The 24,839-nt window shown below is 31.7% G+C and overlaps 4 protein-coding genes and 1 long non-coding RNA gene across 7 annotated transcripts in view; 3 read left to right on the top strand and 2 right to left on the bottom strand.

Moving 5' to 3' along the window:
* The first annotated feature begins 1,782 nt into the window (after positions 1–1,782).
* On the top strand, positions 1,783–5,685 carry LOC141455762 (uncharacterized). Its single transcript, XR_012459423.1, has 3 exons — positions 1,783–2,012; positions 2,253–2,380; positions 5,345–5,685. It is a non-coding gene; the product is annotated as an uncharacterized lncRNA (long non-coding RNA).
* Positions 4,263–7,397, bottom strand: LOC141455754 (uncharacterized). Its single transcript, XM_074131104.1, has 4 exons — positions 6,806–7,397; positions 6,587–6,711; positions 5,848–5,998; positions 4,263–4,641 (listed from the first exon to the last, which is right to left on the bottom strand). Exons 2-4 carry the CDS (start codon positions 6,686–6,688, stop codon positions 4,283–4,285), a joined length of 612 nt encoding a protein of 203 aa, XP_073987205.1. The 5' UTR covers positions 6,689–6,711; positions 6,806–7,397; the 3' UTR covers positions 4,263–4,282.
* Position 7,398: 1 nt separating this feature from the next.
* On the top strand, positions 7,399–12,764 carry LOC141455752 (DGAT1/2-independent enzyme synthesizing storage lipids). Of its 2 annotated transcripts, XM_074131100.1 has the most exons (7): positions 8,529–8,688; positions 8,764–8,899; positions 9,080–9,174; positions 9,990–10,157; positions 11,382–11,584; positions 11,674–11,877; positions 12,100–12,764. In XM_074131100.1, the coding sequence occupies exons 1-7, from the start codon at positions 8,646–8,648 to the stop codon at positions 12,208–12,210; spliced, it is 960 nt and encodes a 319-aa protein (XP_073987201.1). In that variant the 5' UTR covers positions 8,529–8,645; the 3' UTR covers positions 12,211–12,764. The 2 variants fall into 2 exon arrangements, with proteins under 2 accessions (XP_073987202.1, XP_073987201.1); XM_074131101.1 differs by lacking the exons at positions 8,529–8,688; positions 8,764–8,899 and adding an exon at positions 7,399–8,134.
* A 595-nt stretch (positions 12,765–13,359) lies between these two features.
* Positions 13,360–22,634, bottom strand: vih (ubiquitin conjugating enzyme vih). The gene is made up of 6 exons (XM_074131106.1): positions 22,387–22,634; positions 21,907–21,934; positions 21,585–21,671; positions 16,394–16,539; positions 14,136–14,194; positions 13,360–13,986 (listed from the first exon to the last, which is right to left on the bottom strand). The coding sequence occupies exons 1-6, from the start codon at positions 22,488–22,490 to the stop codon at positions 13,853–13,855; spliced, it is 558 nt and encodes a 185-aa protein (XP_073987207.1). The 5' UTR covers positions 22,491–22,634; the 3' UTR covers positions 13,360–13,852.
* Positions 22,635–22,647: 13 nt separating this feature from the next.
* Positions 22,648–24,839, top strand: part of nvy (CBFA2/RUNX1 partner transcriptional co-repressor nervy) — a 47,069-nt gene continuing 44,877 nt past the window's right edge. The window contains exon 1 of one of the 2 annotated variants that reach the window (XM_074131094.1): positions 22,648–22,726. The gene's annotated coding sequence lies outside the window, so the exon portion shown is untranslated. Of the gene's footprint in view, positions 22,727–24,466; positions 24,541–24,839 lie in introns of those variants that run through there. The other variant, XM_074131093.1, reaches the window with a different exon arrangement.

The following is a 24,839-nucleotide window of genomic DNA, read 5'->3' as shown; positions in this document are numbered from 1 at the left end:
TTGAACTAACTTACCATTTTGGGTATTGAGATAAAAAGAATGGTTTTTGAGAAATGCTAGTATAAACAGTGATTGTACCACTTCCTGGGAGAGGCAGCATGAACTAAAGTTGATTAGTTAATAATTTTCTTTGTTTATTTTAATTACTCTTTCTCTGTGTGTTTTTAAAAAAAGTCATTATGGCAATTAGACGGTATTAGGTCAGTGTTAATTAATGATACCGGAAGTGAGCAGAAATAAATTGTTTTCTTTGGAGAATAATGCAAAAAAGGATCTTCCTTGTCGAGTGTGCAATAGTACATCCTGGCTATATAAGTATGTGAAGTTTGCAGGGAGGGAGGGTGGGGCAATATAAATGATACAAATAAATATTTCTTACGAATAAATATATTTTTAATGGTTACTTCGATACAATGATATGAAAAAGATGTTAGACTAGACAGGCGCATACATTGTGTGTGATACCTTCAAGTTTGATGACAGAGATATAGCACCGGACTAGGTTTGTTTAGAGAGACGAGCGACAAAGCGATCTACCCTCCTGCATTACTGAAATCGTACTGAAGAAAAACAGTTTTCACAGGTGTATAAATATAATATATGGGTGTTTAGTGCTACCTCGTGGCGAATATTTGAACTAACTTACCATTTTGGGTATTGAGATAAAAAGAATGGTTTTTGAGAAATGCTAGTATAAACAGTGATTGTACCACTTCCTGGGAGAGGCAGCATGAACTAAAGTTGATTAGTTAATAATTTTCTTTGTTTATTTTAATTACTCTTTCTCTGTGTGTTTTTAAAAAAAGTCACTATGGCAATTAGACGGTATTAGGTCAGTGTTAATTAATGATACCGGAAGTGAGCAGAAATAAATTGTTTTCTTTGGAGAATAATGCAAAAAAGGATCTTCCTTGTCGAGTGTGCAATAGTACATCCTGGCTATATAAGTATGTGAAGTTTGCAGGGAGGGAGGGTGGGGCAATATAAATGATACAAATAAATATTTCTTATGAATAAATATATTTTTAATGGTTACTTCGATACAATGATATGAAAAAGATGTTAGACAAGACAGGCGCATACATTGTGTGTGATACCTTCAAGTTTGATGACAGAGATATAGCACCGGACTAGGTTTGTTTAGAGAGACGAGCGACAAAGCGATCTACCCTTCTGCATTACTGAAATCGTACTGAAGAAAAACAGTTTTCACAGGTGTATAAATATAATATATGGGTGTTTAGTGCTACCTCGTGGCGAATATTTGAACTAACTTACCATTTTGGGTATTGAGATAAAAGTAGACAATGCACAATACAGCATTCAAGTTGGTATGAGCATTCAGCTTATCTCCTCAGAGATTCTAAGCGCGAGATGTTTCATACTGCAAAAATATCTGTGGACAATTTTGGCCACCTTTTCTTAAAAATCTAAAATTGCCAAATTCTCTTAATATAAAGGGCACTTATTAATACATTGTGGAAAGATAATACACATACTGTAATGGTATAAAGCTGTTCTCTCTCTCACTCTCTCTCTCTCTTTCTCTTTAATTGTTGTACATACATAACTGCTACATGCATAAAATTATCAAATGTTAATTTTCATGATACAAAAACAAAATGTGATAGCGAAATTATGTGATATGCATTTATTGGTTAATTTGTGTAGTAGTGTCGGATATTTTCATTGTTAATAATGTATCTATAGCTGATGTAACTGTAAAAAAATAAATAAATAAAATTATAAATTAGCATTAAGTTTTAAATATCATATGCAAAATAGTCACACCTGTTGGGTAATTTGAGAGAAACCTTCTCTCTCGACAGTCTTTCTTCCATCCTCAAGAAGTGTTAATGTTCCTAGGAATAGGGATCGTTACGAATACTTCAAGGAACCAGAATGGGTAACAAAATGAATAAACTAATTGATTATTTTCAAATATATTAGTCCCAACATATCAATAGCAAGATTACGTTCTACTGCTAGTTGAGGAAACAATTGCAAGTAAAGTAATTATCAAAATTGAAGTATATCTGTATATTTTTTATTTTATCTGAATTTCTAAATTTTTAATGACCATTATAAATTAATATTATAAAATCAATAACCTACCCAATCTTCAAGGGCCACCCTTTTTATCGTGAGTTGAGAGATTTATCTTCTAAATTATTAAAACAAAAAAATAATGTTGCACAATTGAAAGAAGCTTTTCAGTTGCCCATCAAAAGTAAATACATAATAAATTACAGGGATCTGAATTTGAGGTCAATTCCAACTTTAAAAAAGCAACAAAAACTGCTGTTATGAGCGCTCTATTGGCAAAGTCGTAAAGTACTAAGCAATAATTAGTTCTCAGTTATTCCACTAGATCGCATAGGTATGTAGAATTTGTTTTTAATTTCATACAATCCATGTAATTATTTCCACTTTTATGTTACATACGTTCAATAACTTTAATACGTTTGCAAAATAAGTATTGAATTACAGATGAGGTGAAAATATTTGTAATAATGAAATAATAATTATAGTTCAAAATTTAACGATTAGTCCTATTGCATTTTTTTATTTTCTTCGATATGTCCTTTATTTCCACCCCTCATAGGATCTCCGGTTAATATAACCATCTTTCCTTCTAAAAGCGTTATTTTAATGAAATGTGCCAAGGAATTAAGAAATAAATAAATGAAATTTAATCCATTAAACACACGATTTTAACAATATTTAAAGTATAACGAGGGAATATAACATATTTTTTTCAATTTTCCGATACATAAAACAACTGAAAATTTACTCTAAGTGCAAATCTTTAGCTTACATCAATGTCGAGAAATCCAAATACGCTGTGAAAGAAGGCTTTCGGCAACCCTAACATGGTGCAAATCAGATTTGACATCAGTATTCAAAAACAATACAAATTAATTTATCGATAAATTTTCAGCAATTGTTCTGATGCTTCCTTTAGATGATCACATTTTCTTCCTTCTGCGTTTTCGTTGTTTTCCCCAAAATGGATGTTGCTTATACTGTTTCAATTCTTTTAATTTCGTATAGTGATAGAAATGGTGTCTCTAAAGCTTCTGAGACCTTTTTTAGGTGTTTGTCCGCTTCTTCAAAACCCAGTACGTGATCTGGAATTCACTGTGAACAGCCACAGAACACGTTCTATAAGATTGCTTGTGCAGATTTATGTAGCTGTACCTGGCGCAGTTGTAGGTACAGTTGCTTGCTAGAAAAAAATAATAAAGAATACCATCTTTTATTTTTAAGGATGATGTTCATCGCCTCACTTTTTTTAAATGTTATTTTGTTATATTTGAACTTTAAATATTCACGAGAAGGGAAAATTTACGTTTACAGATAATCCCCAAGAAGAACAGGAACTATTTTTTTTTTAGTACTAAGTCCTTTTAGTATCTAGAAGTCTATTTCGCCATAAATTTCTCTTTTGCTTATAACTTTTATAGTAACTTTTCATTGATCAACAGCAAAACAAATTTGGGTTCTAATTTGGATGAAGAAGGTACGGTTTTCTCTTAAATGAAAGAAAAAATGTTAGGACCGGCATCCTAGGAGTTTATTGCAAAATCCAATCCGGTTACTCTTTTGTAGTTTGCTTCAGAAACGTTCTAATTACCAAAAGGTTAATTTTCGCTAAATTCTTCTCAGTCTAAACAATCATCTGATTGAGGCTTCCATCTACTTTCTGAATACCAGCATATTTTGCGGGTCGAGACTCTATTCAGAAAAAGAAATTGACAAAAATTGGAATTTATTATAGACTTTCCTGGAATGAACTGAGTCTTTCAGAGTTTTGAAGAATAAGGCCACTAAAGCGAAAATTAAGAAAGTAATTGAAATATTCTGCCCGTTTAATCTCCCATAACATATACTAAAAAGTCTAAGCTCCAGAAACTACGGTAATAGTGGCTGTTACGATGCCCGAAAATTTCTTAAGACATTTAGAGCAAAAATATAAGACTAACTTAACTGGTTACACTCGGGCACTTCTTATTAATAGAGTCTAAAGCATTTGCTGGAGGACTACAATGCCTTTATTCAGAAGAGATTTAGAAATCTCTCAAGGTTTAGGAGGAAGAAAACATTTCCAGTTCCTAGGGTTCCTCAGGGTAATTGACATGGTGGGAGGTAAATATTAAATGTTTTTGTGGAAAAGTCCTATGGGGTAAGAAGGCAGCAAACTATATATTTGCGGAGACCTTTGATGTCGACGCAACTTATTGTTTAAAAAAATAATTAAAAATTTTTCTCAATTTTTATTTTATTTTTTGATTTGCCTGCTGAGGAAAAACTTGTTTGGAGGATGTGGTTCCATAAAAGGATTGTCCAGGAGATCACTTTGCAAACGAGACAGACTGGTTCCAAAATACATGTCAGCAACTAAGTCATCATTCAGCCGCAACTTAGGTGGGTTTTGAAAGATAGATGACCTAACTGTTTGGCCTGATGCCTCATCTTTGCCTTCGTCTTCTTCTTCTTCTTTGACGGATGTGCATTCTTCTTCTTTTTCTTCTTCCACTTTGTTTGATGTGCATTCTTCTTTTTCTTCTTCCACTTTGTCTAATGTGCATCCTTCTCCTTTTTCTGGAGGTAAATCATTGCCCTTCTCCTTTTCTTCCACTTAGAAAAATATTTTGATTAGTTTTCTCATAAAAAGTTGAAATAAAATAAACAGCTGGGGATTTACCTCCGAACTACATTTTCTATGATTCTGACGGTTTTGGTTGTTCAACCATTATTAGACTTTTTTAACATACCATTTGCACAACAATAATTGACCAATAAGGTAAGGCGGAAATCACTTTCTGACATCTATGATGGTAGGAAGAGATTTAAAACTGTTATTAAAAAAGAAACATGTGAATCTCTCAAACTCCTTTAAGAACCCATCTTATCTCCTAGAACTCCTTAATTGAACAAACAAAAAATCCAAAACTATGTTTACTTTAAACATTAAAATTGTAAAGATAAGCCTATAAATTAAATGCAAATAAATCTTGATAACTAAAAAGAAAATTGGGACCATGCCTTAGTCGAGAAAATACCGCTCTTTTGTAGTCGATAAGTTGATTTCTATCACCAAAAACAACGCAGAGCGATTTACACATACATGCGCAATATAATTTCATTTAATTACTAAGTCTATTTCAAATGCGAAAAACACCATTATCGTTCTGAGGTTACGGAAGTGATAACCCCGAAAATTGCTCTCATTCTCTCTTTGTTGTAATTTTTAATGTCAACTTATAGAAGCAGAATTATATTTACGGCTTTGGAATGAATTAAAACACTATTTATATTCTTTTTTCTTTGTTTATATTAGCTTTTCGAAATTGAAGAGTTCTTTCTGCTGCTTCCTACTCTTGAAGCTAGGAACGGTGCATACTTCTAACTTACCGTACATAGAAATAACTTGAGGAAAGCTTAAACTAACATTAGTTCCAATATACAAAGAAATGTAAAATAAAATTGAAACACATCATATGAACTTATTATGTAACCGAAGTAAAAGAAAACTGTTACAGGCGTTTTCGTGGTCAATAAAAGCTCAAGACTATGATTTAATAAAAGAGCCATTGTATTCTTTCTTTCTAGAATAACTTTTAATATAATAACTTTTAATTATTAATTAACATATTTCTAGACCTTATTGAAGGACCTTATTACTACGGGACCTAGTTGAAGTATCCTATTTAAAATTACCGTAATGCTAATGATATGTACATATGTGGTGTGTCAGTGAAAATTGATATTTTCAAATAACAGGAAATCCCAAAACATGTATCTCTTCTGAAAACTCAGGTTAAAAAAAAATAAATCCCTAACCTGCCATGTTGCAGGTGTTATTTTGTTCCCCAATTTTGGTAGATTGTCTCCTCACAGTGTTCTCCAAATTGTCAGAAAATAAAGTAAAAATGTGGACACACTTTTCTTTCTCTTTGCTTTCATCTTCAGTGACAGTACTTATGTGACTTTTCTGCAAATGAACAAAAATTACTGTATTTGTAAATATGGCAAGGTAATAATTGATGCTATTCTGTGGTACGTCAATTATCATTCCTAGTCTTTGATTTTAAAAGTGGCAAATGTGTTTTTTTTAGCCAAACTGAGTTGTAATAAACACCAAAAAAGAAAAGAAGTTGACATGCACCCGCAATCACTTTTAAATGCTTGCCTAATTTTACTTTATCAAAGCGGCTTCGCCAAAATCTAATTTTCCGTAGCGCTCAGCCTCAAGTTTATCTACCTTTACTGACTTTTGCAACCACTAAGACCAACATAGATCCTACTACAATCATCCAGATCACTATTTCTGTAGATGCTGCACTTGTGCACCACACGATTTATCAAGTTCTTCACAATCACACCTTTTTCTCATCCTACACTCTTAACTTACTTTTAGACACACCCTTTTTCTTTCATACGTCTGTTGCTTCCCTATAGCTCTTTACCTTAAAAACGTAAAAACCTATCATCGATGTTCTAATTATTGAGTATATATAAAAGTTAAGTCCAGATTTTTGATAAAATGCTTTTGCTAAATAAAAGTGACAATTTCACTTACGGATTCTTTTTTGTTCCTGGATCCTTTAAAAGTGAAAAACTTTTTAATTTTATTCACTTTAAAAAAGTTATTCATCTTTTTCTTATTTTTCACTTTTTCCATAGTCTTTTTGAAAGTCTTATGTCCTAAAAAGAACTTATTGGAAGTGATTGTATTCACCAAATAATGCTATTATTTTTATTACTGAGAAATAATTGGTCTTCAAAAAGTTTTACTTACATTCCGTACATATATTTCCATGACTTATTCTGGAAACCATTTATGATTTACTCTCGGTTGAAGCCTCCATTTCATTTCTCTTGAAATATGTACTTTTCCCCAGCAATTAGTGGTTAATTTTGTATCAATTTATGTCATTTTTACATAGATCAACATAATTACTATTTATGTACTTACATAAATAATCAGATGTTACTATACAGGACTAAGTAATTTCATGTGTTGATTTTTAATTCAGAATATTGCATACCTTTTAATTCGAATAATTGGAATCACAGATTCAATTTCAATTTGGTTCAAATTAATGTTTTAAAACTCTTTCCAAGGATGAATTTCCTTTTTTTGATTTATGGTTGCCCATCTAATACAAATAATGTACTTCGCCTTAATAAGGCTCTACTCTCAAGAGTCTTCAAAGCAGCACCTCATCTCAAATAAAGCTCAGTAATAAAGGAATGGAACTTTTCAACATACTTTTTGATAAATGACATTTATATAGCGGAGATGGGTGGTCTGAAAACCCATCGCTGATACCGTGGAACATTTACTGGCTATTTTTTGCAAATACAAATCTTCTGTACATAATTTGACCACCCTGTTTCATCCCAAATGTTTTCATAACCAAGCCAAGAAGACACCATCAGAATAGATAAGTTGAATACTAAAATCGTGCTATCGGTATAAAGTACGCCATTACCACTAGAAAGTGAAACAGATATGCAAGACAGATTTTGGAACCAATATTTTTCAGGAAGTAATATTCTTAATTTGTAAACAAAAAGATTTTACCACATGGGCTTTATTTCAAAGAAAAATCGTAAAAAGACAACTTTGTTCTCTTAAATTTTGTATAAGTCGGACTACTGACTTCGAGAACCATAAATTAATGTTTTTATTTGAATTTAAATCTTTCAAACACATTTAGAAAAAATGTCGGGTAGGACAGTTGTATAAAGGTTGACCGTCAAGAAGTGCACGATCGTTGAAAAGTTCTATATGAGGTGTAAGCGGCAAATTCATTTCTAAAAGTGAAAAAGTCCTTCCGGCTTTGTTTCTACAGCATGTGCTTTTTGCAATGAATGTATACCTAATTATACATAATATTTAATACAAGATATAAAATTATTGATTAACATATGAATGTATCCATCACTTACATTACATTAGAGAAGATTTATACTTCGTGTTTTATTGTTGTTATTTCGTGCTGTGACGTTTAAGCCAAATCTTCTGCTATCTAAAAGATCTATCGTGCCTTCTTTGATTGCAAGCATTTATACTCACTAAACTACAGTGGACTGTTGTGAATTATAATGGGTACATGTGTAGGTAAGAGAGAGTGATTTAAACTTAATCCTCGTCATTTGATTTGAAATTAGTAAATGTCTTGATTGGTTATTCCTAAATTATTTGATTTGCCTTCATCATATTATGCTTTAGATGATTCAAATAAGTTAACAGAAAGAAAAGCATAAGTCAGAAGAAACATAGAGGTACCCATAAGCTAAATTTCGTTCACATCTTTTGGAAAGCGCTAACACAAATATTGAATCTTAAAATGAACAAAACTCTCTTAATCTAACAAAGTTAGATCCAAATCTGTTACTTTCTTTATGTGCACGTATTGCAATCTTTCTTCTTAATGGCGAAAAATATAATTTGATCTGATGGAATTTACTTTATTTACCTTTTTTAATCAAATTTTACAACCTGCGTTGACCTTGTTTGCTTTTATTTTGCCTTGGGACTTACGTTAACCTGACGGATAACCTCAATTAAGTACCATGATACACAAATCCTACTGGTTCATTGTTACATAATTTTAAATGACTTCTCAAAAATGTTCATCGGGCAAGCCCTAGACTATGCTCGAGTACAATTAAGTGAGTACTACTTCTTTGGTTAAAAGTTTAGCATTTGTAAAAGTGAATGTTATAGAGACTCATTATAATTTTTAGTCGACTACATTGACATCGACTTTACACTTTGGTTGACGTGGCTGTTGACACCTTTAATTGTAACATTTTTGCTGCCGCTAGTCATCCTTCTGTTATTTTACCTTACTGCCGTTATCTTGTATGTTTATAAGTACAGGTAAGATCTTCAAATTAGTGGATTAGTCTTTCCACCAGAAGATGTTTTGTAGCCTATATCCTTCTCAGCATTTCAATGCAACCGTCAAACCTCTAAAATCCAATGTTTAATGCTGCGCCTCTAAGGTATTTTTTTTTTTTTTTAATATATGTGGGTAGCTACTTTTTTTTTTATGTACAGAGATCGTTTAAGAAACGCATATGAACAAGACTTCTGGGATGGTGCTAGGAAGACTGTGGCTGCTCTTTGGGACGCTCATGGTTGGGTTTGGCATGGTGAGTATGGAAATATAGTAATTTTTTTAGACTTTCAAGAATCATTCTCACTCTGGTATCCTCTTTTTTAAACCTCACTGGTGTTGTCCCAGATAACCCTGCAAAACTGCCGGCCTTATAATTAAGCATGATTAGTGTTTTGTAGCTGAAATTTAACAAAGCAATTCCTCCGTAGTTGCTACAATCAATTTGGCTCTCCTTTTGTAAATAGGCTGCACCGTCCGACCAATTAACCTCCTACTCTCTGAGCATTTTATACCCAGACTAAGTAATGTAGAATTCTTTAAGACGGGTGTGAAACCCACTGGTGTTTCATTTTTTCCTACCAGGCGTGCGAAAACATCAACAGGTCAAGCTAACACAAGTTTTTAAAGATTTCAGTGTGCCGTTTTAATCAGACTGGTAAAAGTGACCTTAAGAGACTCAATTTTCCGGATACTTTTCTAGGGAGTTATGCCTGAATACTTGCTGGTTTCAGGCGAGGTAAATTTGTACCTGTGGAGAGAGGGAGAAAAAAAAAGATTAAGTTGGTTAGGAAGTAATCTAAGAATGGCCAGTGGAAGGGCTCCCAAGTGAACTTCAGAAGGCCACCCAAGTGGTAGACGCCGTGGTGAGAATGGCACCGGGCAGCTAAAGAATGGAGGCTAACTGAAAAGTATGGCCCAAGATTGTTAAAGAAGCCCTAGTACGGCACAAAAGTTCCTGTCTCTTTGTTAACTTATAATTAAAAGTTGAGATGTGTCACAGTTTGGTTTGGGATTTATATTGAAAAGTATTACTAATAAGGGAGCTGTAATGCATACTATTTTTTTCAGGATATGAAATTGAAGGCCTAGAAAATGTTCCTGAAGATAAACCCTGCTTGTTTGTTTACTACCACAGTACAATACCTGTAGACATATATTATTTTATCGCTAGATATTATCTTCTTCGGAACAAAGTTGTACATACCGTTGCCGATAGATTTCTTTTCAAGGTACCTGGTGAGTTAGTGTTCATTTAATTATAAAGGTTGACAATAAATGATTTTATTATTATTATGTTAAACGCTAAGGCAACTTATCAGTTTTATCTTACAGGCTTTTAGCTTCTTATCAATCTGCTTTCTAAATCAATTTCATTTTAGTTATTGTTACTGAGAGAAGTGACTGTCCCTGTTCCCCTGGCATTGCTTCTAAAGAAGCATTTTTTATTTTTGGGTAAGAGGTTTTAGGGTGCTTGATAATCTGAGCCTGCTCTCAATTTATGGACTGTCTCATTTTTCCTAAACTTTATTTGTTTAACTAGCGAGCCATAATTTCTTCCTTAGCCAAAGTGTCTACATAAGTGAGCAGCAACAGCTTTATGTATATATACAGTAACTCACAATAGTTTTCATCCACTCTGGTTAGCAGAATTAATGAGGATATAATTTGGAAATTAATAAAGTGAGAAAAACGAAATTTACACTAAAATTTAAGTAATCTCGATAAAGAATCCATTTCAAAAAATACATTCACTGAAATTTTAAGCCACTAATAAATAAAACAAAAAAATTACCAATTTTACCTCACAAAAGTTTTCATACAGTTCAGTGTTATGTCAATATTTTTAAATGTATGACCTTTCCACACAAACAAAACTTTATTGAAACTTAATGTAATGAAAGACATAGGTAAAATAAGTAAATAATGGCAAAAATATTTTCTCAGTTGCTTTACTTAAGTGCCGAAATAAAGATGAGTAAAAATCTCAGTAAAAATGACTCACCTAGAAGTGGCTGGCCTAAAATTTTAAGTTCACATTGCGAAAAACTTATATTACGGAAAATTGAGCTAAATCCCCATATTAATGTCCCTAAAATTCATTCAGAGATTAGATCTGAATTAAACATGACAGTGCAAAAACTGTGAGGAGGGTTCTGCGGAATGCAGGATACAATGCTAGGATATGCCGCAAAAAACCATTCATTAGCAATGAGAATAAAAAGAAAAGAATTAAGTTCGCAAATTTATGCTTGGCTATTATTATAATTTAAAAAATTATGCTTTTTCGTTAAACCATTTTCCTCTAATTTTCTCAACCACATTTATCTGGAATTAGATCGCGTATGAAAATTTTTGTGAGTCACTGTATATGTTTTGTTATAATTAAATGTGGGGATTCTATGGAGCATTTTTTGTTTAATATGATTTCAAGTGTAACACAAAACTGTAATGACTTTATAGGATGGAGTATTATATCGGAGGGAATAAAAGTAATACCTGGTACTGTACAAAGCTGTTCAGCCATCCTAAAAGCCAAAGAGTCTTTGGCCATTGCTCCCGGGGGAGTTTACGAGGCTCAGTTTGGCAGTCACGTTGACTACAGTCTCATGTGGAAAGAACGAGTAGGTTTTGCAAGAGTGGCCCTTATGTCGTCTGATGAAACGGTATTCTTATCATTATTTTCTGCTTTCTAAAGTACTTGATCATATTTGAAAGTGTATATTAATATTCAAAACATGAATTTCTTTGATAGGTAGTCATACCTATGTTTACAGAGAATGTTCGTGAAAGTTTTAGAAATGTTTCTTTCGGACGTAGATTTTGGTTATGGCTCTACCATGCGACTCGCCTGCCTTTTGTACCAATATATGGAGGCTTTCCTGTGAAACTCATCACTCATTTAGGTAGTCCAGTGCCTATAGAGGAAGGTGTAACGCCAAGGCAATTCAGTCTAAAGGTATGTGTGTCCAATAACACTACACAAAAAAGAAATTTTTCGAACCTCTAAGAGGATCTAAAAACTAGTCCTATGAAAACTCGATCTCAAGACATTTTTAACATTAAAGATAATGAAAATTCCTATAGAACAAAGTTATAAGACTTTCGCTTAGGATTTTTATTTCAAAGAAAATTTATACACTAAAGATAACTTCTTCTGTCCTCATTTTTTTTCTTTTAGGTTGCTAAAGCGATCGACGAACTTATAGAAACACATCAAAAACTTCCCGGCTCAATTATGCGAGCACTTTCTGAAAGGATATATCGAATTCCTAAAACGAAATCTAAATAGTATTTCCCTTATTCTATTTTTCCCCTAGTTTTTATTATGATTATTTAAATGAACGGCTTGGGATGGAATACTGTTATTTGCGATTTAAATTTTTTTAATAAGTTTAACTAAGTACTCCAACTTTCAGGAAAAGGGCATTGTAGTGGCGGTGTTATAAAATCTAAATTATAAAGTTACCAAACAAATATTTGTACTTTTATAAATAATAAGTTTTTGGGATGATTTGCCACTTAATGCTTTTTATCAAAATGTTGCTCTTTGTTTTTTTCTTTGACAAACATTTATTTCTTTCGATGTCAAGCATATTAATTATTATTGATGAAATTATTATTTTTATACTTAACGATTAGTTTAGAACTCATGGCCACCCGATAGTTATTTTTTATTATGTACTTATCTATACATAATATACCCTGTTATACATTCCCTAATAAAAATATGCATAATTGTACATTTTTATTATAGTAATTTCAATTAATTTATCCCATTATACTACTATTTTAGAAATTGTATTTGTCAAATTGTACATATTGTAAATAAATCCTGAAACAAGATCGTTTAATTTGTCACTTTTTATTATACTTAAGTGTGTAATTAACATTTTACTAAGCTTTGATTATGGGAAAAAGCGTAGAATGAAGTATTAGTATCAAATTTATCTAGCTAATTTATTTAGCAAGTATTAGTGTACTTGCAGGAAGTACACTTTATGAGTTCTCGAGAATATTATTTGGTCATGTATTTTTTGGAGATGAATCTTTGTATCATTTCTCTATGTTGTATCCTTCATTAGAAACCTCTGTAGGTGAGATTTTTTTTAAATGTTAAAATCGCCTGAAAAAAAAATCGAGGCCGATCTTTTAGAAAGTAGTAAAATAAAGAATACACCATGTTCATTAACATGTGGTGGCTATCCTTAAAAGAAAATAATAATAATAACAATACATTATAATATTTTATATTCTATTTTTGTATTCTGTAAAAAAAAAAAAAAAGTTTCTTGAAATGGAAAATTTTTAAATAATCCTCAAATTACATAAACAACGAACGGTATAAAAAAAATATAATGTAGTTAAGTTGTCAACATCAAAAGATTCTTAAAGAATAAAAAGTGGGATGGAGATAATAGAATTTTCAAAGAATCCGCAATTCATTAACATGTTTGGATAGTCTTTATTATTATTATTATTATTTTTAAATTACTACATCAGCTAATATCTGGTATAAAGTACACAACTCATCAAGATGTGCATATTCGTATTTTAAAAAATAAAAATTATCTTTAAAAATAAACAAAACAAAACAAAAAGGAGATAATTCTATTAGGTAGAAAATAAATAAATCAAATCAACTTGTACACATAAGTAAAGTGGTCGCGTAATGAGGAAGAAACCTACAACAGAAATATATTTAAAATTATATATAATTAACAGGAACAGTGCTTGTTACACCCTGTAATTAAAATTAATAAAAATAATATAACTACAAAAATTATAACTAAGTAACGCAATATTCTCTTTCCACATTTTTTTTAAATAACAAATAAATACAAATAATAAATAGGGACAGTTTTGTTGAACTATTCTTCTTTCTTTGTATTGCGCAATGAAGCGGCCCTGTTGTTAGTTCATTATACTAAGTTTTATTTTGAAGTTGTTGAGGTCAACTGTTTTCCACCTTCAACCGGAAAATTCTGTAATAGATATGATCTGTACCCGGATTGATCGTGCCATAACTCCGCAGCCAATGGGTTTAACGGTGATTCTGTGTTTGGCTCTGAAAAGTTATGTTCATATGAATATTATTTGGTGTCTATAAAAATCTAGATACGATTTTATAAATGATAATTAAGTTCACAAATCACCATGATAATGATACTTAAGGAAACTAACCCCAATGCATGAAATCAGAAGAAAAATACTCACCAGCTAATAAAGACTGCAAACTAAGTAATACCGTTCGGACGTCGTACACTGCTGACCATCTATAATTAAAAGTAATAAATAGAATTCAATGTTTTTTATTTAAAAACTAGTACATAATCGTTGGAAATAATATTTGCGCAAACAAAAATAAACTAATTCAAACATTAGTAGCATTAATCAATTAAATTGCCCCATTTCCACTGACGATACTTTTTTTTTGGTATTTGTCACTGTAATGTACCATAAAGAACAAATGTGACATTAGATAATCCTGGTCGAAATGGTACACAAATCGGTGAAGGAGCCTTTTAAAGCAATCTTCGATAATCGGTATCTCCTTGGACCAAATGGCTCAAGATTAAATCCATACAAACACCCAAGGTGTGCATTACCCAGCTCTACGCTCTTGTTCGTTAATTAAATGTAGTTTAAGGAGTAAGTCCTTAACAACGAAGAAATATTAAATCAAAAAATAGTGTCCCACAGTTTCGCTTTACCCACAGCTGTACATATTTAGACAAATAAAAATTATGTAACTTTTTATTGCAATACTACAGAGTGTCTCTAAGTATTGTACATGGACATCGATTTTTTTCTCGGAAATTAAAATAGCTAGAAAAAAATAATAAATATTTTCCTTAGTTTTTCAAAATACATAAATCCAAATTAAACGAGCAATTTTTTTTGGTTTCCAAAGCTGTATACAGGCATCCATTCAATTTTTTTCAAAGGGAGCTGTAACGTTTTTATTCCAGAAATATTGTATATTAAAATAAATTGAACATTATTAAGCTTTTTAATTTTGAATCAGTAATAAAATATTTACTTGTTAGTGTTTACGTTTATTTATTTAATGTGTTCATGCTTATGATACAGGTATCATTTTTAGGTGTAACTCTTTTAACAAGAATAAGTGTTTCAACCTTTTGAAAATCGTGATGTTTCTTTAGAAAATGGTAGGATTGATGCCAGAGGTGCTCAGTAGTAGGCTGGTAGGTTTCCCAAACGCGAAAGACTTCCAGATTACCGCAAATAATTTTAAGTGTAGCACATACCTTTGGGAATCTGGATCTTTTATGCCAAATTTAAAGCACCGAAATCTTCAAAGTCCTCTTCGTTCGTTTAATACTGAATTGGGAATACTTCTCAGGATCTAGAAAATCCTATTTCATCTAAAGTTGCATCAGTCACAAATGAGACATCTCTAAAAGAACAGTTTGGAGGACTTTAAATGCTTACAACGACCACCTTATAGAGCCCATATTACTACAAGGACTGCGTTATTGCAATCATTAACGTCGCCTCTATGGATAACAGTCAGAAGATCCTAACTTTCTAATACATATTCTTTAGATTGACGAAAGTAAATTTACCAACAATGGCTTCATGAATTTCAGGATTCGGGCTGAAGAAAATCCTTGACTAATCAACTTTTTTTTTTCTACACTTAGACCGTGAGCGGAGACGATTGCGACACTGCACGTAATGGCCTCAAATGTTAAAAGATATCATAATAGAAAATTTGATGAGCATGTTATATCAATACATGGAATGCTTCATTGGCCACCCATCTCAATCCCGAATTATCACCACGCGATTACTTTCTTCGGGGGCCCCTGAAAAACAAGGCAAAATAATAATTCTTCATAACTTTTTTGTTTGTTTTTTCCCCTTCACTAACCATGTCTAAACATAGGTTTGTGAGAATCTCTAGCTGAACTAACGCTGAGAATATTAGATGGCTATAACTCAATTGAAGCCGAATATATTTCTTTGGACGTACTGTGCTCTTCTCTAAAATTGGACCCCACTTAGAGCAACATCCCTAGTATTTTTGATGAGGAATCAGTTGATTATATAAAAAAAGGATTATTATTTGTACTTAATAATAATAAAAATTATCATTTGTGCACCTTTTAAGAAACATGTTTTCGATATAAATTGTAAAATATTGCTTACAGAAAGAAACTGCTTAAGTAAATTTTACTTTTAAAAACAATAAAGGAATCTATTTCGGAAATAAAAACTACACCTCCTCATTTAGTAAAATGTAGTTGATGCTGCATCTCACTTCTGGCAGCAAAACAAAAATTGTCTCGTTGAATTTGATTTCTAACAAACAATTCAGAAGACATGGTATTATTATTATTATTTCTTCTAGTTACCTCAGTTTCCGAGAAAAAGTCGATACCCATATACCTTAGGACACCCTATATACTATATAATATATATGTAGGGTTAGAAATGAAATTACTCACTTATCTTTCAGCATATCTAAACAAATATTGCCATGGAGATCTATGTTGGGATGAAAACAGGGTGAAGTGACTTTAACCAGTGGTGGGCTGTATGGATAGCTGTGAGGAAAATTTATCGATAACTTGAATTTGTATCCGTCGTATACCTGAAAAAATAAACAAACATCTTTTGCTTATAACTATGAAAAGAAAGAAAAGAAAATAATAAATCTATATTACTGATTTTTTCTATTGCATTTTTTTTCTAAATATAAATATAAATTATTACTGATTGTAACTTAACAGAGATTGTTTAATAAGTTCGATGAAGAGAATATGACTGATTTTTTTTACTTGTTAATCTCTTTTTTATGTGCAGCCTAGATGAAGGACACATATATTTCCGAAACGTTCGCATTAATTCATTACCAACTCCAAAAAAATATTATTATTATTATTTTGATTTTATTAAGGCACAACTGCTACGGTAATTATGCCTTAAGAACATCCAAAAAATTATTATAAATATAAAAAAATAATTTTATAATCAACTGCTAACTAAAAACTAGAGTATACGCGATGATACACTCAACAATAACAATGTATTTTTTTCTCCCTCCGTTAATAATAAAAACGTTTATTTCAAATCTTTTTATGGCCTCTCGCCCAACTTGGAGCAACTCAGGTTATTTGGTACCTGGAAGATGTTCGTTCAGCAAGAGTGGTTTCGTTACTGCGTTCAACTAAGCTTTGCAAAAACACTGTCCTTGACTAAAGCCTAGATTTTACTCAATCAACTTCAAGCTTCTACTGACAGGAGTTCTTGACTTCATTACTCTTAACAGCTACATCACCTGTCCCTTACAGGCGCCCCATTTATCCTCTAATTATACTACCATAGTTATGAGCATCCTTCTATGCCTACCTGAATTAGGTTAGTGTTCGTGACAGTCACATTTACAAAATAAACTAAGTATATGGTAAACTCAAGACGAGAGAAAAATACCAGAAAGTCGAGAGTGGGGGATCAAGTTCTGAATTAACTTCCAACTACAAACGCTAAGTGTTAATCCTCTTAAAGAAAGTGTCCATAATATTTCTACCACTATGCAGCATTTCGGTAGACACTAAGAATGTCTAAAGTGGGGGTGACCAACTCTCAGCCCGAGGGCCGCATTTCGCCCGCCTTGATTAATTTTATGGTCCACGAGATTCATCCAAATTTTACAAAATTTTTTGCTATTTCCAAATGGAAGTGATTGACATACAATGTAATAATGAACTAAAACATATTTTTCAAACATCAGAATAAAAAATAGATTTCTATAACCCTTAGGATTGGGAGCTTAAAATTTCCTTAATATTTCGAAATGCTGTATCTCTAGTCCTACAATTCGTAAATATGGGACATTATGGTACTCATCTACCTCGCCAATCGTGCACGATTACAGCATTCTAGCTGTACTTCTGAAGGAGATATAAGGTGATAAATAGGAAACGGATTCGTATGTATTTACATATTTTTTTCTAGGCAATTTACAGACGTTTTTCAACTAGAAGTATTCATACTGACACTTTTTAAGCCGTTTGAGTCTACTTTTATTTCACATATTTCCACATATTTGGATGTTATCGCATATTTATACATATTTGATTAAAATAAATAAATATTTCTACATATTTAATCAAAATATGTACATATTTTTTCACATTTTTCATTTTGGGCATATTTTCATAATTGGGAGGTGGTTGACAGGAACTGTAAACCACAGACTGTAGGGCTGTGAATCACAGTGGGTACAATGGTTATTGTAATTTACACAGAATGCTGCTAAACAGTGATGGGCACTTGTTAGTTCTTTGAAGTTGTCTGTTCTTTCAGCTCGTTCGTTGAAGTGACCAATTCATTTCGTTCGGTCACTTAGTGTATTCTTTTTTGGGTGAAATGCCACTAACATCGGCCTCAAACAAACAACTGGTTGCTAAATATCTTTGCGAGTTTCCAGCAGAACTTTTTCGAAGTGATGGAGACATTTTGTACTGCACAGCTTGTGACAAGCGCGTTTCTTGCTCTCAACGTTCCCAAGTCACCCAACATATAGAGAATCGCACATAGAGAATAAAAACAGAAAGAAAGAGAGGACGTCCTATCAAGCCTTCCTTACATCTCCATCATCAAGTAAGTCTACTCTGAGTACAGATCTGTGTCGGGCTTTGGTTAGAGCAGATATCCCTTTCCACAAACTTAAAAATCCTCATTTCAAAGGATTTTAGTCGTTACAAGTCCATCTTACGCCCAGATCGTCGTCACTTTACGTTCCAACATTTGAAATTTCATGTGGTTGCAAACAATTTCGAAGAGTGACGTTTTCAAAATTGAAAATTTAACACATCTTTTTATAAATAGTAAAAATGTTCTTTGTTGTATAAATCATTATAACTTGTAAAAACAAATTATTTTGTTCCTAATAAATTATTATAAATTGTAAAAATGTTCTTTTCTTGTATAAATAATTATAACTTGCCCCCCCCCCCAAAAAATCCATTTTCAAAAAAAAATGTTCATTTTACTTAAATATTCCAGAAAATATTTTAAGAAAATCACATATTTTCCACATAATTGACGAAAATAAATACATATTTTAATTAAATATTTGGCATTTTTAAATACATAAAAATCCGTTCCTTAGTGATAAAGTATGGGTGTTAACCATTTCCTTCATATTTCGAATTGCTGAATCTCTTGCCCTATTGGTGTAATCATTCCGCAAATTTGTGCTTTTATAGTAATCATCTACCTCATTTATTGTGCACAATTGCAGCTTTCTTGTATTTAAAGTTTGGGAGCTTTACAGTTCCTCCATATTCAAATTGCTGTATCTTTTTAAATATTAATGTAAAGTCTAAAGTAATAAAGAAGGGAGACAAGCGGACTGAAACTTGAAGAAAATTATCATTGATTTTGCGGCCCTTCAGCATTATGAGAAAACATATATTAATGAATAATAACTTATTTTCAGTAGATCAATTTTTTGACTAAAACAGTCTTCAATTGCTCTGATGTAATCAGAATAAACAAGCTGTAACAGCCTGTAAATAGTTAAGTAAACCCCAGCAAGCAGTAGATTAATAGAAACTCCACTCAAACGCATTGTATACACCACAATTAGATAAGACAAAATTACTGAAGAGGTGTCTATCTACTTTCCTTGGAGAAGACCTTTATACAGGGTGTTCAGCATAAGACTACGGTAACTTCGGGAGGCGATTCTAGGCATCATTTTCAACAAAAAATTCCATATACACTATGGCTCGATTCGGCTCCGTTTTATAGATATTTTTACTTTTATGTTTGTTCAAGGTGTTACTACTTTTTAGCAAAAAGTTGTCTATATTTCTCAAACTATTAAAGCTACAGCTATTTTAATAAGCTCATTAGAAAGAAGGTTAAATTTCCTTTTGAATAAGCTAATTTGTATTCCAAAATAATAATATTAAGTATTTTACTTTGTGGCCCAAACATAAGAAATAGCAAGTTTCTAATTTTTTCCAAAAACTTTGACTTCATTTTTCTCAAAAACATTTCATATGAAAAAACCGTGCACTATTCAGGAAAAACATTTACATACGATCACCTTTCGAACGGTATACAATAATTGGGGTTATGTTAAAAATTGACGCAGAAATCTGTTATTAATTGCAAAAAAGTAGGCCTCAAAACAACGTCGGCATTAAGAAAGGAATTCACCTGCCGTAAGAATATAACTGATCAGAATCATCAAATCCAGTACAATTTTTTGCAAACGTGTAATTTAATAATTAATTAATTTAAGAACTATATTCAAAAATATAAAATTTACATTATAAATAATAAAATAAAATAAAAAGAAGAAAAATGAATATGGTGTTAAAAGAGTGTTAGGTACCAATTTCAAAAGAAAGGATTTTCGATTAACGAGTTTAGATCTGTGTGTTATTCTTTAGTTAATTAAAGAAATATGCCAAATAATGTGAATAAATCATCATTTTGAACTACTCAATAAACTTTTGGAATTAACAGGTACTGAAGAGCTAATGAATAAGCCGAGAACTTACTTATCGCTCTAATCTCCAAGTTAAAAACTGACTGTTTTATCCTAATACGGCTTATAAAAACAAATAAATACAAGAAGAAGAAAAGATAGTTTAAAGTCTACATTTTATTAGATATTTAGTTGTCATTTTGCTATCATAATGCCAACGTATTCGAATATTGAATATCGCGATATGTTATACATCTACGGTTTCGTAGATGGGAATAGTTGAGAAGCTAGGCGGGAATATTCTAGATGTTTTCCTGATAGGGAGTTCCGAACGCTTATTAAATTACACGTTTGCAAAAAATCGTACTGGATTTGATGATTCTGATCAGCTATATTCTTATGGTAGGTGAATTCCTTTCATAATGCCGACGCTGTTTTGAGGCCTACTTTTTTGCAATTAATCACAGATTTCTGCATCAATGTTTAACATAACCCCAATTATTGTATACCGTTCGAAAGATGATCGTATGTAGATGTTTTTCCTGAATAGTGCACGGTTTTTTCATATGAAATGTTTTTGAGAAAAATGAAGTCAAAGTTTTTGGAAAAAAATAGAAACTTGCTATTTCTTATGTTTGGGCCACAAGGTAAAATACTTAATATTATTATTTTGGAATACAAATTAGCTTATTTAAAAGGAAATTTAACCTTCTTTCCAATGAGTTAATTAAAATAGCTGTAGCTTTAATAGTTTGAGAAATATAGACAACTTTTTGCTAAAAAGTAGTAACACCTTGAAAAAACATAAAATTAAAAATATCTATAAAACGGAGCCGAATCGAGCCATAGTTTATATGGAATTTTTTGTTGCAAATGATGCCCAGAATCGCCTCCCGAAGTTACTGTAGTCTTATGCTGAACACCCTGTATATACCAGGTGTTAATCAGAAAATTCAGTAGTAAAGTAAAATTTGTTCAGGCAGAGTTTAACGTCCCAACTATTAATTAGTTGTCATGGAGGGAGTGGTGGCACATACTTGACTATTATTTTTTTTACAAGTGGAAATTAGCTACAGCCAGGGATTGGAACTTGGGATCTCCCACTAACAAATCCACGCTTAATAACTATTACACCCTCAACCGCCCTAAGAAAGTATCACTAAATTACCTCTTAATTAATCGTTACTTACGGTTCCTTGAGGTCCAGCAATAGTTGCAACCCAGGTGAAAAGATTTTCACCTTCAGGAAAAGCTGACACTCCTTTTTCTCCACTCATCTACAAACAAATTGTCAAACGTTAGAATCGAGAATAGTTTATACACTAAAAAATTGTTAATTCTATTTTCACTTTACAGGTGTAATTAATTGTTTAAGCTTAAGTATTTCATGTATTTTTAAGTTTGAAATGAGCTGTTAATATATCTCTAATTGAAAAGAAACTTATACCACTTTAATTCTTTACAGTTCACAAATAATTATATTAGTTGTTAATTAAATGTCTTTGTACTCACCATGAGTACCATCAACTCCTTTTGTAACCTGCAAGTGAATATATACATTTCTGTTAGATCAAAAAAAAAATTGAGGAAATATTAAATTTCTTATTATTTTAGATTTAATGCTTTTTCTGATTAAGGAATGATCACTTCTTACAGTAAACTTTACCAAAAACAATCCCTTTCACTTATCCGTCCACTTCTGAAACTGTTGTACAAAGGCATACGATTTCTTTCCTAATAATTGTGTATCACGAGTAAAAAAACAGTCCCATTCTTAGAAATAATGTGCTAAGTTAGATATAAACTAAAAAAACCACAAAGGACTACGGGAAGGAAGGAGACTAGATTTCTCTGCTTGGTCTTTAAGAGTAAGTTTCTAAGTTAAAGATTTTATAGTTTCCAAAATATGAATTACATTCAGGATTTTGCATGGTAAAGAAAATATATAAAGGTTAATCCAATTTTTTTTAAGTTGTAACAATTTTATATTACCTTTTTGTGACTGCATGATTATCTTGAGATTTAGTTAAAGCCTCTTCGCTTTGTTTAGTATGTGTGGCTGATCCTTCGTACTCCGGATTAATATTCTGTGCCATAATTTACTTTAAGAATATAAAATAACAAAATGCTATTTAAAAAAAAAAAAGAAATCTTCAAGCTTGTTCAGATACCAAACAGCGTCACTGTTAGGGGCAATTAGGTTATACTATGAAAATGAAATGTAAAAGTAACGTTCCAGCTTGCATCTACTACCGCTAGGGTTTTTTTTAGTGAGTAAGTTTTAAGTCCAAATTTCAAATGTAACTACAACTGTTTTTTACTTGTCAGTCTGGTACGTTATTTATTTAAGTAATTCAATACTTTTATCCGTACTAAAAGGAAAAATATAAAATTATTTAGGTAGAAACCAATTTAATTAATGCGTGTAACATCAAAACTGGAATGTGAAACAAGAAAGAAAAATAAGAATGAAGCTCTCTTCACAAATCGAAAGAAAATCTATTTGATTTTTGTTTTTCGTGTTTAGAAAAGGGAGTTGCTATATTATATTAGAAAATAATCCAAATTTAAAATTCTAAGTGTTCTGGAATTAATTTTGGTAAAACGTTCGTTTTTCAGATTTCCATATTAATTTCTTATGTGCTCCTTATAAGTAGGAGATTTAGCTGTAGTCATTTAAGTTGCTAAATGAAACGAAGCTGGAAAAGCAAGCAATTTTTTATTTGTTCCGAGTATTGGAATAATCCTTACGTGCTTTTTTCTTTTATCCTTAAAATGTAAAAAATATGAAATAATTTTTAACTTAGTTATGAGATAAGGAAGATGCAAGGTAATTTCACTTTTCTATTTATAAAACATATTTTGAACATTCAAATTTCTCCAATTATTCAACTTCTTGTAAGGCCCTGAAGCAAGCTTTCTTTACTTCTTTCATAATCTAAAACTTAATGTTTCAGTATGTATTTTGTTTCTAATTATTTAATATCGGATCATTTCTTTTGCGAATACATATTCGAGAATCCCTTTGAAGATTTGTTTCCCTTAAAGTAAAGTTGAAATTATTGCATATCAGTCTTCATGTGTCAGGCGAATGTGTATAACTGCGAATAGTGTACCTAATACATGTTTAAGAGCAGACATACAAATCAATCATTTAAGAAATCCGAACATCTATAAATATCTCGTCTTTCAGCTAGAAAATCAGAAAAAATTTATTACTAATAAAAAAATAGCGGAACTTTGTGAATACATGGCCTACTGGATTAACGAGCTTTTTCTTTAACTGCGATGAAAGTGGTTTCTACGGCGATCCTTCAATAAGAGCTATCAGCGTAAATGGATTGTTCCAAGTCGAGTGTCAGCTCGTTCAGGAAGAGAATTGACCACTTTTTTGCTTTGCATTAGTGCCGATGGCTCACCATTGTCTCCATTCATTGCATGTATAGGTGCAGCAGTGTGGACATCCACTAGTGCGGAATCAGACACATTACATGCTGCATGTTTGAATGGAGGAGTGTTTTTTGTAACTAGTTTTTTAAAGGTTTTGTTGCTCACTTCAGATTAATATGTACTAAAACAAATATGTACAACCAAGTCTAGTCGGACAGGAGATGCTCCAAGTTAAAGGATCTCAACATATCCGTTACACAATAGGTCGCATTGCTATGGCAAACTGATAGGCCCCAACGGAATATAGCAAAATCTAACCTTAAAGCTAGTTTTGAGATTACAGAATTATGTTTAGAATGCAAAAAACAGATGGATACACGTAAAGATTTCTGTGCAAATGTAGGATAGTTCAGCCGTTTGATGTGAGCTGGAATTTTCTAAATAATCCACATTTTCTACATTAAAAGTACATTTATATACCATAATACTGGAAAAACAATTTTTTTGTGTAATTGAGGGGTTGAATCTCTATCCCTTCATAGGAAACCATATACGGATAATTATCAATTCATACATATCAACTTTCCTCGCCTCGGACTTACAATACACATCACCTATTCTCCAGTCACCCTTGTAAAATGTCCTGTGACTAGAATAAAAACGCATGCGCCTGCAGCCTCTTTCGTTAGGCAAACCGTGCCTAACATTTAGTGTTACACATTTGGCTGTCGAAGTCTCGCCCTGAACACTCATAAAGTAAGTCTTGACAAAGTTTCGCATAGATCTTTTATTTTCGTCTATTTTTTAATTAATTTAATACTATTGTAGATTATTAAATACATATTTTTAATCACTTAGTTACTTAAATAAATAAAAGCAATAACAATTAAGCTAAAGCCATTATTTTTTTGTAACTGTACAAGAAACATTGTTTTTTATTATAAGTAATTATAGGTTTGAGGAACTTGCTATTTATCATTTCCAAATAACTATTAAATAAAAACAAAAAGAAATACAAAATATTCTAATTAATTTCACTTCATTATACATTTGAT

Source organism: Rhodnius prolixus, unplaced genomic scaffold (assembly GCF_049639745.1).
Source record: "Rhodnius prolixus isolate KJV_2025 unplaced genomic scaffold, Rpr scaffold_4, whole genome shotgun sequence".
Classification (NCBI taxonomy): domain Eukaryota; kingdom Metazoa; phylum Arthropoda; class Insecta; order Hemiptera; family Reduviidae; genus Rhodnius; species Rhodnius prolixus.
This window is presented reverse-complemented; position numbering and strand designations above follow the sequence as displayed.

Coding starts and splice junctions, on each gene's coding strand:
- LOC141455754 (XM_074131104.1), bottom strand. CDS start 6,688: ATGGAAAAAGTGAAAAATAAGAAAAAGATGAATAACTTTTTTAAAGTG. Junction 5,999..6,586: donor CCAGGAACAAAAAAGAATCC/GTAAGTGAAATT, acceptor GTTCATTTGCAG/AAAAGTCACATAAGTACTGT. Junction 4,642..5,847: donor TAACACCTGCAACATGGCAG/GTTAGGGATTTA, acceptor TATTTTTCTAAG/TGGAAGAAAAGGAGAAGGGC.
- LOC141455752 (XM_074131100.1), top strand. CDS start 8,646: ATGTTCATCGGGCAAGCCCTAGACTATGCTCGAGTACAATTAA. Junction 8,689..8,763: donor CTATGCTCGAGTACAATTAA/GTGAGTACTACT, acceptor TATAATTTTTAG/TCGACTACATTGACATCGAC. Junction 11,878..12,099: donor CAAGGCAATTCAGTCTAAAG/GTATGTGTGTCC, acceptor TTTTTCTTTTAG/GTTGCTAAAGCGATCGACGA.
- vih (XM_074131106.1), bottom strand. CDS start 22,490: ATGGCACAGAATATTAATCCGGAGTACGAAGGATCAGCCACACATACT. Junction 21,935..22,386: donor AATCATGCAGTCACAAAAAG/GTAATATAAAAT, acceptor ATTCACTTGCAG/GTTACAAAAGGAGTTGATGG. Junction 16,540..21,584: donor TTGCTGGACCTCAAGGAACC/GTAAGTAACGAT, acceptor TTATTTTTTCAG/GTATACGACGGATACAAATT.